The sequence below is a fragment of the Crotalus tigris genome, unplaced genomic scaffold (assembly GCF_016545835.1).
Source record: "Crotalus tigris isolate CLP2741 ecotype Arizona unplaced genomic scaffold, ASM1654583v1 scf7180000020899.430614, whole genome shotgun sequence".
NCBI classification, from domain to species: domain Eukaryota; kingdom Metazoa; phylum Chordata; class Lepidosauria; order Squamata; family Viperidae; genus Crotalus; species Crotalus tigris.
In genome coordinates, this window is record NW_024098244.1 from 385,464 (window position 1) to 404,581 (window position 19,118).

General features: G+C 40.0%; 1 protein-coding gene across 2 annotated transcripts in view; it reads left to right on the forward strand.

The window, feature by feature from the left end:
* QTRT1 (queuine tRNA-ribosyltransferase catalytic subunit 1) overlaps positions 1-12,477 on the forward strand; it is a 71,387-nt gene extending 58,910 nt beyond the window's left edge. The window contains exons 5-10 of one of the 2 annotated variants that reach the window (XM_039368696.1): positions 7,070-7,185; positions 7,855-7,993; positions 8,093-8,168; positions 8,370-8,479; positions 9,040-9,124; positions 12,020-12,477. In XM_039368696.1, coding sequence (XP_039224630.1) covers positions 7,070-7,185; positions 7,855-7,993; positions 8,093-8,168; positions 8,370-8,479; positions 9,040-9,124; positions 12,020-12,172 — 679 coding nt within the window. In that variant the 3' untranslated portion in view covers positions 12,173-12,477. The remainder of the gene's footprint in view (positions 1-7,069; positions 7,186-7,854; positions 7,994-8,092; positions 8,169-8,369; positions 8,480-9,039; positions 9,125-12,019) is intronic. The other variant, XM_039368697.1, reaches the window with a different exon arrangement.
* Positions 12,478-19,118: the final 6,641 nt, after the last annotated feature.

A 19,118-nucleotide genomic window follows, 5' to 3' on the forward strand; every position in this document is an offset into this window, starting at 1 on the left:
CCCTCCTAAAGGACTTATTAACCCATCTGGCTAAGGGGAGTATTTTCACTAAATTAGACTTGAGAGAGGCATATTACCGGGTGAGAATAAAGGAGGAGATAAGTGGAAAACTGTCTTCAACTGCCCCATGGGGAACTATCCATTCAAAGTCATGCCATTTGGACTATAGGGGCCCCCAGCCATATTTATGCAGTTGATTAACGAGGTCTTACATGATCACTTGTACAAAGGGGTTCTGATGTATCTTGATGACATCTTGATAACAGCACGAATATGACTGATCACATAAAGATGGTGAAACTATTGAATGCCAAGCTTTATGCCAAATTGTCAAAATGTGAATTTCACCAGACCCGATTAGATTATCTTGGCTACAGAATTTCTAACTAGGGCGTAGAAATGGACCCAGCCAAAGTAAAAACTATAATTGAATGGCAGCCCCCAAAGACTGGCAAACAGTTTCAGAACTTTTTAGGTTTTGCCAACTTCTATCGTCAATTCATCATCTCCTTTGCCGAGATTTCCCTACCCCTTACAGAAGTACTCAAAACAGGCAAAGGAGGAGGAAAACCGCAACCGGGCCAGCTACTAGCATGGACGATGGGATGTCAAACAGCTTTTGAGAATTTAAAAAGACTATTTGCTGCTGAGCCAGTCCTAAAGCACCCCTGCCCAGTGAAGCCTTTCGTAATTCAAGCTGATGCCAGCGACGTGGCAGTCAGAGCCGTATTACTGCAAAAGAACAAAAGTGGAGTTCTACAACCCTGCGCCTACACCTCTAAAAAATGTACTGAAAGCAAGAGGAGGTGGACAATCTGGGAGGAGGCCTTTGCAATTAGGTGGGGCCTGTTAAACTGGCGACACTATCTAGAAGGGAGCAAGGTGCTATTTGAAGTATGGACAGATCACAAAAATCTAGAAGCACTGAAAACTCCTTGCAAACTGTCCCCAAAGCAAGTGCAGTGGGCATAGTACTTTAACCGTTTCAACTTCACTCTAAAGTACATACCGGGAGGAGAAAACTTCCTAACTGATGTAGTATCGAGATTGCAGCTGGTAGATATGTTTCAGGAACAATTTAGTCAGTTGTTGGGCAGATGGGAGTCCTTTGCAGGCGATGAAATGAGCCTGCTTCGAGAACAGGTCTATCACAGTCCAGATGACAGTATTTCCTCTACTTTCAGGTAGGTCTACTATAAAGTCCATAGCTATTTCTACCCATGGTTGTGAGGGGTCTGCCACTGGTTGCAATAGCCCAGGGGGTTTCCCTGGAATTCTTTTCATTGTGGCACATACAGTACAACTCCTGACATAGTTTTCCACATCTCATTTTAGCCCCGGCCACCAGAATTGCCGGCGGATAAGGTCTAGAGTTTTTAAATATCCAAAGTGCCCAGCCTGTTTTACGTCATGGCTGTGTTTGAGAGCATTATACAGAGGGCTTCAGGCAGATACAGTTGTAAGCCAAACCATCCCTGCATGTTAGGGGGGTTTGATTATCTTTGAACCATTGATCAGTGAGGAGCTCTTGTTTTATTTTCTTTACCCTAGGGTCATCAGGACCAGGACCTTGTGAGATGTAAGTTGAGCGGCAGTTTGTGGATTGGAGATAATTGCCTCGTTAACCTCATCGCGTTCGTTTTTGTACTGGGGTAATCGGGATAGCGCATCAGCTAGGAAGTTTTTTCCTCCCAGTATGTACTTTAGAGTGAAGTTGAAATGATTAAAGGACTGTGCCCAGACTTACTTTGAGGACAATTTGCGGGGAGTTTTCAGTGCTTCTAGATTTTTGTGATCTGCCCATACTTCAAATGGCACCTTGCTCCCTTCTAGATAGTGTCGCTAGTTTAACAGCCCCCATCTAATTGCAAAGGCCTCCTTCTCCCAGATTGTCCACCTCCTCTCGCTTTCAGTACATTTTTTAGAGGTGTAGGCGCAGAGTTGTAGAACTCCACTTTTGTTCTTTTGCAGTAATACAGCTCCAACTGCCACGTCGCTGGTGTCAGCTTGGATTACAAAGGGTTCCCCTGGGCAGGGGTGCTTTAGGACTGGCTCAGCAGCAAATAGTCTTTTTAAATTCTCAAAAGCTGTTTGACAGCTCATAGTCCATGTAAGTGGCTGGCTCGGTCGCGGTTTTCCTCCTCTTTTGCCTGTTTTGTGTAGTTCTGTAAGGGATAGGGAAATTTCGGCAAATGAGGGGATGAATTGATGATAGAAGTTGGCAAAACCTAAAAAGTTCTGAAACTGTTTGCCAGTCTTTGGGGGCTGCCATTCAATTATAGATTTCACTTTGGCTGGATCCATTTCAACACTCTAGTTGGAAATTCTGTAGCCAAGATAATCTAATCGGGTCTGGTGAAATTCACATATTGACAATTTGGCATAAAGCTTGGCATTCAATAGTTTCTTTAACACTTCTCTCACCATCTTTATGTGATCAGTCATATATGTGCTGTATATCAGGATATCATCAAGATACACCAGAACCCCTTTGTACAAGTGATCATGTAGCACTTCATTAATCAACTGCATGAATACAGTTGGGGCCCCCTATAGTCCAAATGGCATGACTTTGAACTATTAGCTCCCCATGGGGCAGTTGAAGGTAGTTTTCCACTCGTCTTCCTGTTTTATTCTCACCCGGTAATATGCCTCCCTCAGGTCTAATTTATTGAAGATGCTCCCGTTAACCAGGTGGGTTAGTAAGTCCTTCAGGAGGGGGAAGGGGTATTTATTTTCCACACTAACCGCGTTCAGACCTTTATAATCTACGCAAAGACGAAGAGACCTATCTTTTTTCTTTATATAACACAGGGGATCCCACCGTAGATTTGGCCCATTCAATGAACCCCCTCACTATGTTTTTGTTCACATATCGCTGCATCTCATCCATGTCGAGGGGGACATAGTGTACATTCTTAGTCGTGGGAGTTTGGCTCCTGGCACCAGTTCAATAGAGCAATCATTGGGTCTGTGAGGGGGCAGGACATTGCCTTCTTTTTCACTGAATGCCTCCTCTAGGTGCCAGTATTCGCTGCGGATGAGTGATTCGCCTGGTGGCGTTGAGGCAGCCAAGTGCGCTCGCTCATTTGGTGGCCTAAAGTGTCCTTAACGTCGGTTGAATCAGTGGAAGGTTTAGGCCCTATAGGTAGTCTCACAGTTCTCATTCCTTTCTCCCACCAGATAAATGGTTTCCATTTGTCCAACCAAGCTAGCCCTAGGATCATCGCCTCAGTCATTTTTGGAGCCACCAGGAAGTGAATAAACTCCCAGTGCTTACCTATTTCTAGGTGTAGGGGCTCAGTTAATTGTGTGACAAGAGTCCCTCCCATCAGGGAGCCATTGGCTTGCTCCAACCTCACGGCTCATGGCAAATGGCAAGCTAATGATGCATCGGGAGCATCCAGAATCGATTAGTACGTTTAAGTCTATTTGTGCCCCTGACTTAGGGATTATAAGTTTGGCGGGCAGTGAAAAAGGCGGGACATGTCGTCTCACCATTGGGTCGTTCTTTCCTTTGTTGTCGCTGTCAAAGGAGGGTAGAGCGGGGGCAGGTCCACCCAAAGTCCTGGTATCCTCCTGTGTGTGAAGTGTGACCTGGGCAATAGGTTCCTGTGTGACCCGGTTGGATTTCTCTCTTGTTAGCCGCTGGGCTGGTTTCTTTCTCGCTGCTGGTTCCGGTCTGCTCTGTTGTTGGGGGTAGGGGACTTGACAGTTTGCTGCTCAATGTCCCTCCTGACCGCACTGAAAACACTTAATTGATGGGCCTGCAGGTGGCCTGGGTCTTTTAGCAGGCCTGAGAGAGGTGGTCATCTAATTCCTCAATGAAGTGATGAATTAGGGATTGCTCAGGCCACCCCTCTATTCGACCTGCTATCTCGCGAAACTCTCATACATACCCCAGGGCAGGCCTGCTGGCTTGGTTTTTTTTTTTTTGTGGATTTGTTCTCCTGCTTTGAGGCCAATGGATGGGTCCTCAAATCTTTCTCTCAGCCCTAGGAGGAAGAGGTGGGGCTCCTTCAATTCGGGGCTTTGCTCATTATATAAATTGTTCAGCCATTCAGATACTTCTTCCTCTAGGCTAAACTCAATCACATCGACCATAGCGCCTGGGTCCGGGTAGAGATAGGCCCAGCGGTTCAGATGAGAGCGCACTTGATTAAGGAAGAAAATCAGCTTTTCTAGGTCTCCATTGAAGGTTGCTCTGAATGGTAGAGCCCCTCCCACTGTGGCTGTTGCACCACCAGTTGCTGTTGGTCCCATCCCGACTGCTGCTGCATGCCCAGGGGTTGCACGTTCAGGGGCTGTGGTCACGCCCCCTGCCGCTGTAGGCCCCTCAGCGGTTGCTGCAAGTTCGGGGGCAGTAACCAGTCTCCTTGCTGTGGTCATCCTCCCACCAGCTCCTGATCTTCTGGCTTCTGTACCATCCCAAGCTGTTGCAAGGCCTCTATTAGCTGTGGCAAGCTCAGAGGCTACTGACCATCCACCTGCGGGGGATGCCAAACTCCCCATTGCTGCAGAGGCCTCAGACTGGGATTCCCTCTCTTCAGGGCTGGAGGCCCTGGCAGGGGGTCTGGAAGGCTGTCTGATCTGCAATGGAGGGGCTGTAGGCTCCTCTCTGCAGGATTTCTGCTTCTCATCTCTAGCTTTTCAAATCTTTCCAGTGACTCACCTGAACCTTCAGTGGCAGATCTGATAGCTCTCCACCGGTCTGCTTTTGAAGGCTTTGAGGGTGGCAAGGCAGTCTCGAGGCATCTGGAGTCTCTGCTGGGCAGGGCCCGGGCTGACGGCCAGCCATTTAGCTGCCAAAACTCGTCCTCCCACAGCATGCTGTCTGTTGCTTCCCCCTCTGGGGTATCAGCAGCTGCCAGGTCATCATATTCAAGCAGATTCTCTTTTCTCATAATGAAATTTCCTCCTGAATCTTTGCCAGCTTCTCTCAAGTCTAGAGACAGCGGCTGGAGTTCAGGACCCCAGGTAGTTTGAAAAGAAAGTGGATCTTGGAATGATGTCAAGGTTCAGACTAATGAAACACTTCAAAGAACTTCCAGGCATTGTTTATCCTAAAAAGTCTTTAATCATGAAACAAAGTGTCGGCACAGCATGGTAGCTGCCAAGATTTGAATTCCCCTCCCCTGAGCACATAATATTCAATCATATTTCCCTCCTCTAATTTGCAGTTCCTAAATCACATTCTCCAATCAGTTTGAAGGGCAAAGTTTCCCTTCCGTTCTGTAGCCTGTGGTTTCTTATCTTAACTAATCCCCATACATCCTTTTTTTCATTAGTCAGAACCATGACAAGTGTACACTTTGAGAGCAAGCAACTAAATTTCATTTTTAATGTGTGCTGTTGTGCCCACAGTAAAGAAATGACAATAAAGATTATCTATCTGTCCATTCATCCATCCATCTCCCTCATTCAGCCCCATTGTAACTTGGAACAATCACTGAACCAATGGTCATAATTTGAAGACTACCTCTACCATTGTATATTTATGGAGAATATGCATTTAATGAAGCAGCTCCAGGCTTAGCACCTCTCAGATAAAAGGGCTGGAAAAAGCTTCTGGATCAAAACTAGAGACCTCTTTTCATTTCAGGTTAGATGTTTCTAAATAAGATTGTCCAAAGACCTTGCTTGGCATTAAATCTTTTGAGATTGCTAAAATCTTGGAAACTTAACAATTTAAACAATTTTAAAGGATGGCTATTATGCAGTGTTGTCTTGGAACTTTCTGAACCCTTGTTGAATAAAATGTCCCAAATTCCAACTTGAAAACAAGAAAGAAGGGAGACAGATATGCCAATATACATTATTGTCGCATTCCCAGTATCCTCTTTGACTGAATAAGAATATGTCAGAAGTGAATAACTGATGGCTACAAAAGATTACTTCACCTGCTTTATCCATATTAGTGCCCTCCAGAGATATTGAACATCAATTTCCAATCAGCCCTGAACCCAGCAGAATAATTGCTTAGAGAAGTTTAGAGGAATTTGTCCAGCAGAACTTGTAGATACATGCAAAGATAGACTAATATATGCAATATTATCATTTTATCGTGGGCTGGAAGTGGGGTGGGACTGAAGCTAAAGAATATAAAAGAAGCATTTAGTTTCAGGAAGCTCTTAGGCTTGAATTTCACATTATTTGGAGAAAGTTAAAAGAAAAAAAATCTGGAAATTGGTAAAATAGAACTATTTGAGGAAATTTGACCATAATAGTCAAATCTTTCTTCCTTCTTCCTCCAGCTATGGTTGCAAAAGAACTAATTCATATGTTTGCAAATAATACATTTTGTCAATTTATGCTATATCTGCAAAATGTCCAAAATTCCTGACACTTTAATTCCAAATATGGAAGCAACTACAAGTAGTTGACTTTCTCATAAAGATAAACAAGGAGATGTCCAGAAATCCTTGAATCATTTCCATATTACAGCCCAAAACATATGTTACGAACATGTTCTTACCCACCAAGAGTTAAACTGGCTATAAGGAAGGCTTTACTTTACTTGCTGGGATATAGTCAAGAGAATATACTGCTTATTGTGAAGGAGAAATTATTTTAATCCATGCAAATAACTTCATGAATTTCAGAATTTCAATGTTGGCAGCAGTAGGATAAGTGCAGAATCTTTTGAATTGCATCTCCAATAGCAAAGCAATCTTAACCATCCATTCAGAATATTTTCTGCTAAATATTTACAATTAAAATTATATTTTGATTTTAACATCAAAAGACACTATTTTTAAAACAACCTGGCATTAGTCTACAAAAAAGATATTAAAGCACAGTATTCTAATTATTGGGTAAATAAATTGTGCCTGCTTTATCTATTTTCTATCAACTTCTTTATAAATATAAATGTATAAAAGCACAGGAATCTCAATACTTCCAAAATGTATTGAGTGAAATTTCAACTATAACAACAGCATTCAGATCAAAGAGTTAAATAAAATCTATTTAAGTAAACTGCTATAAAGCACTCAGTTGCAAATTTGATTAGATATAAGTTCTATAATTAGAATGAAATAACATGCAATTAATAAAATGTTTGTTGTAGGTCTATTCGCTGGTTGGACAGATGTATTGCAGCACACAGCAAACCTAACCAGCAGAATTTATTTGCTATTATTCAGGGTGGGCTGGATCCTATCCTTCGAAACAAATGTCTGGAAGGTAAGATCACTTTTATTTTGAAACTGGGCAATTTCAGCTTCTTTAAACAGCTACTACTTTAGAACAGACTAAAAGAGAATTGGGAGGACCGAAAAGTCTTATCTGTGATTCTGATTGTTCTACAGCAATGATGGCGAACCTTTTAGAGACCGAGTGCCCAAAAACCGCCCCGTCCTGCCCCCACTCCGCTCCGCCCACCCACCCCCGCCCTGCTCCGCCCTCACCCCACCCACCCTCAGGGCCATCCACGGCCCGCTGCAGATTGCCCAGGTGGCCCTGTAGCACCATGGTAGCCACGCCCTCTGCCCACGCCTCGCAGCATCATCTGCTGCCCAGCTGCCATGTGCTTGGCTGCACTGCTCCGTGTGGGCTGCACCCGGGGATGACTCTCCTATGGGGCAGGGCTACTGGTGAGGAAGGGGCTGCAGGGGGAAGCGGGGCTGGGGCAACGGCGTGCGTGCCCTCAGAGAGGGCTCTAAGTGCCGCCTCTGGCACTCGTGCCATAGGTTTGCCACCACTGTTCTACAGGATAAACTCTGAAGCTTTTCAAATATCTCCTGGCCATTTGTTTGTCAAAATAATTTGTAAAACTTACAACAATATATAGATAATCTTTAGATATTGTAGTTTCCTTCATCTGTCTCTTTTTCTTTCCCTCCCACCTGCTAGAGATGACTAAACGAGATGTGCCAGGCTTTGCTATTGGAGGTCTGAGTGGTGGTGAGGCCAAAGATCACTTCTGGAGGATAGTAGCCCTCAGCACAAAACATCTCCCAAAGAACAAGCCTCGCTACCTTATGGGAGTTGGGTAGGAACAAACAAACCCATGTTATTAAATGGGATAAGGATAGCTACCTTTTGCAGTTGCTCACTTGATGCATGTTTCCCATTTCTGTTCTGTTCAAAGTTATGCTACTGATCTGGTAGTGTGTGTAGCCCTCGGCTGTGACATGTTTGACTGTGTCTACCCAACAAGGACAGCAGTAAGTACATGCATCAACTTGGGAGGAAATGGAATGGCAAGTTGAATGCAGTTTCACCAGTTGATGGAAAGAAACAGATTGACATTGAATGACTGTAAAATGAGGGGGGGATTCTGAAGGGATTTAAAATACCCACCCCTAGGGAACCAGTGTTGTTTTCAGTGGTATCTCTGAAATATACAGGCCTCTTTCTATTTCCAGCGCTTTGGTTCAGCTTTGGTCCCTTGGGGCTCCCTACAGCTGAAGAACAAACAATATGCCAAGGATTTCCGGCCCATTGATGAAAACTGTGCCTGCCCTACCTGCCAGAGGTTTGTGTGCTTGGGTTGGAATGGATTTTTTAAAAAATAGAAATGGCAAAAAAGAGCTCTTATTTATCAAGGAAAAATTAAATTCAGACCCTCATTTAGTCATAAACCCTCATTTACTCAGCATCTTTATCAGCTACATGCGCTTTCTCAAACCAATTCATCTCATCCAGTGATGTGAAGATAAAATGTGGTGACATCATACTAAGTGGGATAAAAATGCAATAAAACGTTTAATTTAGAATTGTCTTCAGTTTGACAATTCCAGCTAACTCATCTTAAATTTTCTTTGATTTCTCCATGCTACACAATAATCTTTGTATTTTTCCTCTTTTTTTCAATTATTGGCCACAGAAATGCACCTGGATTCTCCGTCTTGTAAAAGTACTGATGTCTGAATTGTCTGATATAATTTCACTTAGCTAATATTAGGTCTAATTTTCTGTATTTTATCTTGTAAAGGAACAAAAATATTTTCCCCTTATTCTCTAGCTCTTGATGTATCAAAATTCTTCCATAAACCTAGGGTCACAAGAGGATCTCCTTGTTTTTTTTCTTAACAGATATAGTCGAGCTTTCTTGAATGCTCTCTATCCTATTGATTCAGCTGCCAAGCATCACATTACCATCCATAATATTGCGTACCAGGTCAGTCTGTTCAGAGGCCATAAAACTTCTGCTAAATGGGCAGCAATAAAGCTAATGCACTTCAAAGGAGGGACCTGCGACATATGGGCTGTGAAATAGAAATAAGAAAATAGGTGCAATAGGTGAATTGTGGTAGTGCTGGGGTTATAATGCTGTATTGCAGGCTGACTCTGCCCATTGCCAGGAATTCAGTCCTGACCAGTTAAAGGTTGTTTCAGCTTTCCATCCTTCTGAGGTCAGTAAAATGAGGACCCAGATTGTTGGGAGCAATATGCTGATTCCGTAAAAAACTTAGAGAGTGCTATAAACCACTATGAAGCGGCATATAAGTCTAAATGCTAAGTTGGCTTTTCTATCTTGTACCATAACTTTATCAAAGTGGGCAGAAAGCTTTTTTCTCTTGCTCACTTTTTAAACTCCAGTCTATTCTCTTATGTTCCATGACATCTGCCTATGCAATCATAATCCAAATTTTCTTAACTAAATTTGAGAAGTTCAGTTTAGCTGTGTTTTCTTACTTTTTTTCCTTATCTAATCCTTTGTTTTGTTTATTCTTTTCTATCCTTTGCAGATAATTACTTATAATGAAAGGGACTATAGTATATTATACAAAATTTTATCAGTTTACATAATTTATTATGTATACATTGTAATTAGGCTTACACATCATAGTAAGCTGGAATTTGCTTAACTGTGTTAACCCTAGATGGCTGGATTTATACAACTCACCAAGGTATAAGCCACAGTGTACAAACAACAATAGCTAGATTCATACAACATGCCAACTCTGATCTAAATAAATCATATCTATCAGCTAGTATGTGCTTGCTGATAGAGTATAAATCCTTGAGATGAGGTGCCTGCCTTATAGTCTCACATAGGATTCTGCCATATAAATCAGGAGTTTTGTTTATATAATTATATAATTTATATAATTAAGATAGATGATGTGATGTTCCCCCAGCAGCTATGTAGAACTGGATCTGTTTGGAGGCTGGATCCAGTACTTGCAAAAAAGGGTCCTCTGTCATCCTTATCTTTCTGTAAGAGGAGATGGAAACCATTACTCCCTATATTCCTTTTCATGACAACAAATGCATAGTGTAAGTCGGATAAAGCAGGAAGCAATTATTCTTTATTTCATTTGACATGGATCAGTTCTTCGGTTTGTACTTTCACCACTAAGGCAGATGCTTTATTTATTTATATTTGCCCTTTATTATTTTTATAAATAAATCAAGGCGGTGAATATAGCTAAATGCTCCATCTTCCTATTTTCCCCACAACATCAACTCTGTGGGGTGCATTGGACTGAGAGAGGGTGACTGGCCCAAGGTCATCCAACCGTCTTTCATACCTAAGGCAGGGCTAGAACTCACAGTCTCCTGGTTTCTAGTCTGGTAATTAACCACTAGACCAAACTGGCTCTCTAGAGCAGGGCTTTTCAACCTTTTCACCCATTGTACCACTTTTAGGATATGGCAATATCTGAGTACCACCAGTTGCCTAGCAAGGTGTCAAAAACTTGATGACCAAAAAAAAAAAAAAGGAAAAAAGTGATAAAGTACAGGTAGTCCTCGACTTACAACAGTTTGCTTAGTGACTGTTTGAAGTTACAATGGCACTGAAAAAAGTGCCCCCCAAGGCACAACCAAGCAAGACACCTGCCTGCCCACCCGGCGGCGCTCTTCCTCCTGTCCAAGGTTTTTATTGTTGTGAGCATTTCTGTTGAGGATTGGCAGTAGGGGTGGGGTGAGGGGTGTTTGGTTTTTATTCCCCCTGTCTGCTGGGTAGTTGCAGCAGGTTTTGGTCACTTCACATGACCCTGGGACACTGATCGTCATAAATATGAATCAGTTGCCAAGCATCTGAATGTAAATCACAAGACCCTGGAGATGCTGCAACATTCCAGCTGATTGGCACTTCTTCTGGGCTCAGCAGAAGCGCTAGGATCAGCGCTGAGCTCCAGCTGGAGCCTGGCACTGATCCTGGCGCTTCCATTGAGCCCTGACAGTCCCGAAGAAGCGCTGATACTGGCACTTCTGCTGAGCCGTGACAGCCCTGCAGCTCCAGCCATCTCTTGCTCACGCTTGTGTGGTGCTGCCACTGGTTCAGCTCATTCCCCTCCCCTGCTACCGCTTTTCTAGGATGGTCGCATACCACCTGCCAGGTGCCAATGTACCACAGGTGGTACCCATACCACTGGTTGAAAAGCCCTGCTCTAGAGATATAGGTCAGATCGGTAGGCAGTAGACATGTCAGGATTTTTCCTGTTAGAGAAAATGTGCTGTTGGGGTGCTTCTTGAGCATTTCTTCTAGATCAGTGATTCTCAATGTCGATGGCTGGAGAATTCTGGGAACTGAAGTTCATATCCTTAAAATTGCCAAGGTATTTATAGAATATGCCTTCTGTTTGCATGCTTGTCCTTCAGAGAGATTGTCAGGAATTCTCAAAGTTTTTTGTCCTGTACATGCTGTCTTCCTATTTGAGCATAGCACTTGATAACCCAGCACGAGTAGCCAGTAATAACAGAAAGAGTTTTCTTTAGAAGCTATTGAAGATTTGAAGGACAAATGCTTCAGATTAGGCAATAAGGGCTGCCCATGTAAAGCAGATGATTCTTCGAGGTCTTTATCCATGCTCTACACTAGGGGTGTCAAACTGCCGGCCTGCGGGCCGGATGCGTCACCAGGAAACTGCGCCCGCCCCATTGCCGGCAATGGAGAAAAAGCTCCAATATATCATGCGACGTCACGCGACGTCACAAGTTTGACATGTCTGCTCTACACAGTCTCTAACTTACCAATTGGTTAGCTAGTTTAGTTTATAATTGTTTATTCTTCCCACTACCAATATATTTCCTTCTGTCTAGTGCTTGTTCTTTTTTTTCTCAGATGAACCTGATGCATTTGATCCGCGAGAATATAACTAAGCAAAAGTTTCCACAATTTGTTCAGAATTTCATGAAGACTATGTATGGGAACTCCAGCAGCTATCCCCAATGGGCTGTGGAGGCTCTGGCCTCAGTTGGAATTAATCTGGAGTAAGAGACATCAAGAAACACTCTGGATCCTAGACTTTCCTTGGGTTTGATTGCCCTTTCATGACTGACTTAGCCTTGCTTTCCAGAACAATTACTTGGGTGGTGATAAAACCTGAAGACTTCTTTCCTTTCAAGGAGTGGTGGAGAAAAATTTAGTTTCTTGTCTGCTAATCTATCACAATGGTCTTATCACAGTGATTGGAGTTTAAATTGAAGATGTCTAGAAGTTCTCTTTTATAGTTCTTGCTATTTTAAACATTAAATTTTCTAATATTAATTTATCTTGATTAAATGGTTTGTTTAAATGTGTAAAAGAACCTCAGTGCATACCGTTTAAAATACTACTTAACTCATTCTTTGCATCAGTCTTCACACAAAAAGAAATTATAGCACAACATACCAAAAAAGTACTGCAAAAAACAAACTAGAAACAAAAATTAAAATAAGCAAGAAAATGGTAAGAGAACACCTATCTGACCTTGACAAATGTAAATCACCAGGATCCAACAGATTACATCCCAGAATTCTGAAGGAATTGGCAGATGTTATCTCAGAACCATTGCATCGTATCTTTTCATAAGTCCTGGAGCACCAGGGAAGTACCTGAGGATTGGAAAAGGGCTGATGTGGTTCCCATCTTCAAGAAAGGAAAAAAAAAAACAGACCCAGGATACTACAGACCAATCAGTCTAACATCAATACCTGGGAAGATCCTGGACAAGATAATCAAAAAAAGGATCTGCGAACAACTAGCAGCAAAGAAAGTTATAACTGGTAGGAGAGAGAGTGAACGTCGTGGCGGTACGACACATCCTTTGGGGACTGCCGAAGGATCGTCACTTTTCAGCTGTTTGGGGAGGTCTGCCTGGGTTCCAGATAGTGGAAGAAAAAATTGAATCAACCGATAAGAGAGTAGAGGAGAGGGACAATTGATAGATAGGAACCAGGAAAAAATGATTATCTCTCTAGAGATGGATAAAGCTGATTATTACTTAAGATTCCAAAATGTTGAAGAAGAAAAGGGAGAGAATTTAGCAGACGTGATGGCGGAAATATTAGCAGAAGCACTGGAGAAAAGTAAAGAAAAGATAATTAATGATATAGATGAGATATTCAGAATACATACTAGATACGCAACGAGAAATAAGCTCCCTAGAGAGGTTCATATAAGATTTACTAAAAAAGTGTTAAGGGCAGATATACTACAGAAGCTGAGAAATGTCACAAAATATAAAGGAAGAGAGATAGTGATGTTAAAGCAGGTTCCAAGAAGAGTGAGAGACTTGAGAAAGGAGTATCAATTTTTGACAAAAGGCTTAATTGAAAAAGGGATAAATTTTAGATGGTTAATACCAGAAGGAGTAATGGTAAACTGGCAAGAACATAGACTAGACACATTAGAGAAAGCAGAACTTTTTTATGATCACTACTTTGGACAGCAAGAAGAAAGGCTGAGAGGGAAAAGAGGAATTAGACACCAAGGAGATGAGATAGAGAAGCAACGGGGCGAGTATAGCAAAGAACAGGAGGAAATGGCTTTGGGAGAAGGAGCAAGAGCAAAAGAGGCAAAAGAGAAAAGAAAGATGAGAATGACGAGATCAGCCAAAACTTTAAATAAATAACCATGGAAGAAAAGATAAAACAATCTCGATAAATATAAATGGATTAAACTCAACCATGAAAAGGAAAAGAACACTAAATAAACTAGGGAAACTAAAAATGGACATAATTTGTTTGCAAGAAGTTCATATTAGGAAACAACATAAACATCTATTACAATATACAAAATTGGGAGAATTATATACTTCACTTGCGGATCAGAGTAAAAGAGGTATGGCATTATATATTCAGAAAGCAATATAAAATAAATTGATATATTCAGACGAAGAAGGACAAATCTTAATGGTGGAAGTAATTATGAACTGTAAAAAATCATAATTGGTAGCGATCTACGCTCCAAATGAAAACCAAGAGAACTTTTATTTAAAATTACACAAGAAAATAATAGAACTGGAATATGAAAGCATATGTATGATTGGAGACTTTAATGCTATTGTAAAGGCTGAGCTGGATTATAATACAACAAAAAAAACAAAACTCTAAGAAGAACACTCCCAAAATCCTTTTATAACATGGTGGACGAACTAAATATATTTGATGTTTGGAGAGAAAAATATCCGGAAAAGAAGCAATACATGTTTTATTCTAACAGATACCTGTCCTGGTGGAGAATTGATATGATATGGATGTCAACAGATTTATTTATAAATATACAAAATATAGCCATAGAAACAAGCACATGGACGAATCACAACCCAGTTACAATCATATGGAAAGGACAAAAAAAGAGAACAAAAAAAGAGGACATTAAACCAAACTGCATTGAATGAAAAAGACTTTCAGCAATATATGAAAAAAGAAATTCTTTTCTTTTTTAAGGAAAACAAAAAAGAAGATACTTCACTTCAAAATGTTTGGGACACGGTGAAAGTGTTCATGAGAGGACTTGCTATGACTTATTTGGGGGAAAAGAATAAACAAAAGACAAAATAAGGAAAAACTGGAGGAAGAATATAAGACACTTGAGAAAGAATTACAAAAAGATACACAAAAATTTAATGGAGCTGAACAAACATAAAATGAACTTAATAGAAAATGAAGAAGTGGCAGTAAAAATAAAAGCAGCTAAGCAAACCTTTTTTGAGCATGCAAACAAACCAGGGAGATGGTTGACATATAAAATTAAAAAGGAGAAAGAGAAGAGATGGATTAAACAACTGGAAGATGCTGAGGGGATTTTACAACATCGGAATGAAGAAAAGAAAAAAATAACTTGGGAATATTATGAGAATTTATATAAGCAACAGTTGCAGATGATAGGATAAAACAATTCTTGGAAGAAACAGAGATACCTAAAATACTGGAGAAATTTAAAAAGTTATTAGAAGGGAAAATAACAATGATGGAATTAACAGAAGCAATTAAAAGACAAAAAAATAGTAAAACACCAGGACCGGATGGATTACCAGCAGAGCTATACAAGACATTGCAGGAAGCACTAGGCAATGTAATGTTGGAACTTTATAATGAACTTCTTTTTGAAGGTAAGATACCAGATTTATGGTCCGAAGCACTTATTACCCTGATACCAAAGGAAGAAACGGAAATGCAGAAAATAAAGAACTACAGGCCGATTTCTCTACTGAATGTGGACTATAAAATATTTGCGTCAATAATGGCGGAAAGACTTAAAAAGTTTTTAAATTAATTTATACAATCTGATCAAAATGGTTTTTTACCCAAAAGACACATTAGAGACAATATGCGAATTGTATTAGAATACTATGAAACACACCCCGAGAAACAGATGGCATTGATGTTTCTGGACACGCAGAAGGCATTTGACAATGTGAACTGGCAATTCATGATAAGCCAGTTACAGACTATGGATTTTGGGGAGAAATTTTTAAATGTAGTCAAAACAATTTATAATAAGCAATAATGATAAATGGAGATATGACTGAGAAGATTAATATTATGAAGGGAACAAGACAGGGATGTCCTCTATCTCCACTATTGTTTGTCTTGACATTAGAAGTATTAAACAGAAGTATAAGACAGAATAATGACATAAAAGGTGTGAAAATTAAGAGGGAAGAATATAAGCTACAAGCATTCGCAGACGATTTAATATTTATCTTGGGGGAACCATTAGAGACAGGACCTGTATTAATAGAACAAATAGAAAAATATGGTGAGGTAGCAGGGTTAAAGATTAATACAGATAAAACAAAAATGTTAGTGAAAAATATTACCGAAAAACTAAAAAAAGAATTGATGGGAAAATTAGATATACAAATTGTAAAGAAGGTAAAATATCTAGGGATCCACCTGACAGCAAGATGTACAACACTTAAAGAGGATAACTATCATAAATTGAAAAGACAAATCGAAGTAGATTTGGATAAATGGAAAAATGTACAACTATCATTAATGGGAAGGATTGCGATAATCAAAATGAATATACTACCACGATTATTGTTTTTGTTTTCAACAGTACCAATAAGATTAGATAAGAAATATTTTGAGGGGCTTAATAAAAATAATCTTGAAGTATATTTGGCAGGGAAAAAAGGCAAGGATTAATCTAAAAATGTTACAAGATACAAGACTCAGAGGTGGGTTTGGTCTACCTAATTGGGAAATGTATTATCAGGCTGCAGCATTATCATGGATGAGGGAATGGATCTTACTGAGGAATACGAGACTATTGACATTAGAGGGACATGACTTGCAGTTGGGATGGCATGCTTGCATATGGTATGGGAAAAATAGAATACATAGCTATTTCTAGAGACACCATATAAAGAATTCTTTATTTGTTGTCTGGAGAAAATAAAGAGAAAGCAATATTTGAAGATTCCAAATTGGCTCTCAACTATGGAAGTGCTAATACACCCCAATATGCTTAATATGGGAAATATTATAAGATATAAAGACTTACTAACAGATATGGGGGAGTTGAAAACCAAACAACAATTAGAGGAACAAGGAATAAAGATGGATTGGTACATGAGAACACAAATACAATCTAGATATGAAAAAGATGTTAAAATAGATGGTTTTAACTTGGGGACAACAGAGTTAGATTAAATACTCACAGGAACGGAAGAAAAATGGATTAAAAATGTACAGTTAGCTACTACATATGGAGTTAGAGGAGGAACGAGTGAAAGAGACAATGATAAAATGGACAAGGAATTTTGGATATACGATTGAATTAGATAGATGACAGCAACTATGGGAAAGAAACTATAAACTGACTGGTGACTGTGTATAAAGAAAATATGTACAAAATGTTCTATAGATAGCACATACCTCCAGAAAGATTAGCTAAAATGTTTAAGGACAGATCTATGAAATGTTGGAAATGCCATCAAATACCAGGTTCTTTTTATCATATATGGTGGACGTGTGTGGAAGCTAAAACTTATTGGAATATAATTAGAACATGGATAGAAAAGATGATACAACAACGTATAGAACTAAGACCAGAAATATTCCTGCTGGGTATTTTACCAGGGAAATATAATAAAAAGAAAACATATTTGATTATTCATATAATTACAGCAGCCAGGATTGTGTTTGCACAAAATTGGAAAGCACTGAAAGACCCCCCCAGAGGGAGAGGTGATTGGGAAAATACTGGAATGTGCAGAAATGAATAGATTAACGATAATTAAAGATAAGACAGAGTCAGAGTATTATAAAATTTGGGGAATTTTTTATGATTGGATGAAAAGAGAATATGGTTAAAAGATAGTTAACACCAATTTAGATGGAAGAAAAAGGAGGCGATGAGGAGGGAGACCCAGGCGACACAGTATTGAATAACCGGATGTCGTATAAACATTTATAGAAGTATATACCGAGAAGGTCAGATAAATAAAAGTATTAACATAATAGAAAATTAATCATTATATATAATATAGATAGAAAAATTTAGAGAGAGGAGCTGCTTGGACATTACCCCTGAATTGTATCTGAAAAGGGATGAGAGGGAAGAAAGGAGAGGAGAGAAAAGAGTAAAGGAGGGGGGAAGGAAGTAGGAAGGTTGGAGGAAGAGAAGGAGAAGGGAGAAATGGGAGGGGAGTGGTGAAGGAAAGGAGGAGAGGAAGAAGAAGTAGGGAAGAAAGGGAGAAAGAAGGTAGAGAAGAAAGAGTAGGAGTGTGGATACCGTGAAAGGGGAAATGGGCGAGCAACACCCAAATTTATGTGTCAAGACTGCTAACATCGGATGTTCTTGCTTGCCATATATGAAGAAGCAAACATGTTTTATTTAGCCTGCATATCACTTCTAGAATTAAAGTCAGACAATGTTAGAATAGCAGGTGGGAAAGTATGATAGTTAACCACAACAATATTTCAGTACAGCATTGCCAAGGTCAGTTGTAACCAGAGGAGTTACGGGAGGGAAAGTTCACACTTCAAACTAATTGGAGAACGTGATTGATGACTGTAAAATGAAGGAGTGAGTTCTGCATTGTTACGGGTGATTGGGGGTGGGAGGATTCAGTTTTGGCTTCATTATGTATGTGCCAAAGCTATGTAGCAATAAAAGGATTCTTAAAGGTAAATAAAGCCTCAAAGTTCTTTGAAAAGCTGCTTCTTTGGAACCATGACATGTGTATGTATTTATTTTATTTTATTAAGAGTGTCTGTTAGATAAGAATGTAAAAAGAATGTATGTTAACATGTGATAAATATCACAGTATATTTGTTGATAAGTATGGGGGAGAGTTGGGAAAAATAAAAAAGTTCTTCAGAAAAAAAAAGTTATAACTGGTAGCCAACATGGATTTGTTAAAAAGAAATCATGCCAAGCCAATCTTATTTCATTCTTTGATAAAGTGACCAAATTAGCAGACCAGCGAAACACTGTGGACATAGTATACTTAGATTTCAGTAAGGCATTCGACAAAGTAGACCACAATGTACTGTTTAGTAAGCTAGAAAAAGGTGGAATAGACAACATCACCACCAGATGAATTTGTAGCTGGCTGACAAACTATACTCAATGAGTAGTCCTCAATGGTACTACATCCACATGGAGAGAAGTAAGCAGTGGGGTACCACAAGACTCCATCTTAGGCCCAGTATTCTTCAATATCTTCATCAATGACTTAGATGAGGGAATAGAAGGGGAATTCATCAAATTTGCAGATGACACCAAACTGTCAGGAGTAGCCAATACCCCAGAAGGCAAACTCAAGATTCAAAAATCTTGACAAACTGGAACAATGGGCCCTATCCAACAAAATGAGTTTTAATGTGGAGTAAAGCAAAGCAGGAAAAATCAAATATATAAGTACAGATTAGGTGAAAGGTGGCTCAAAAACAGTAACTGTGAGAGGGACCGTGGAGTCCTAGTGGACGATGACTTGACTATG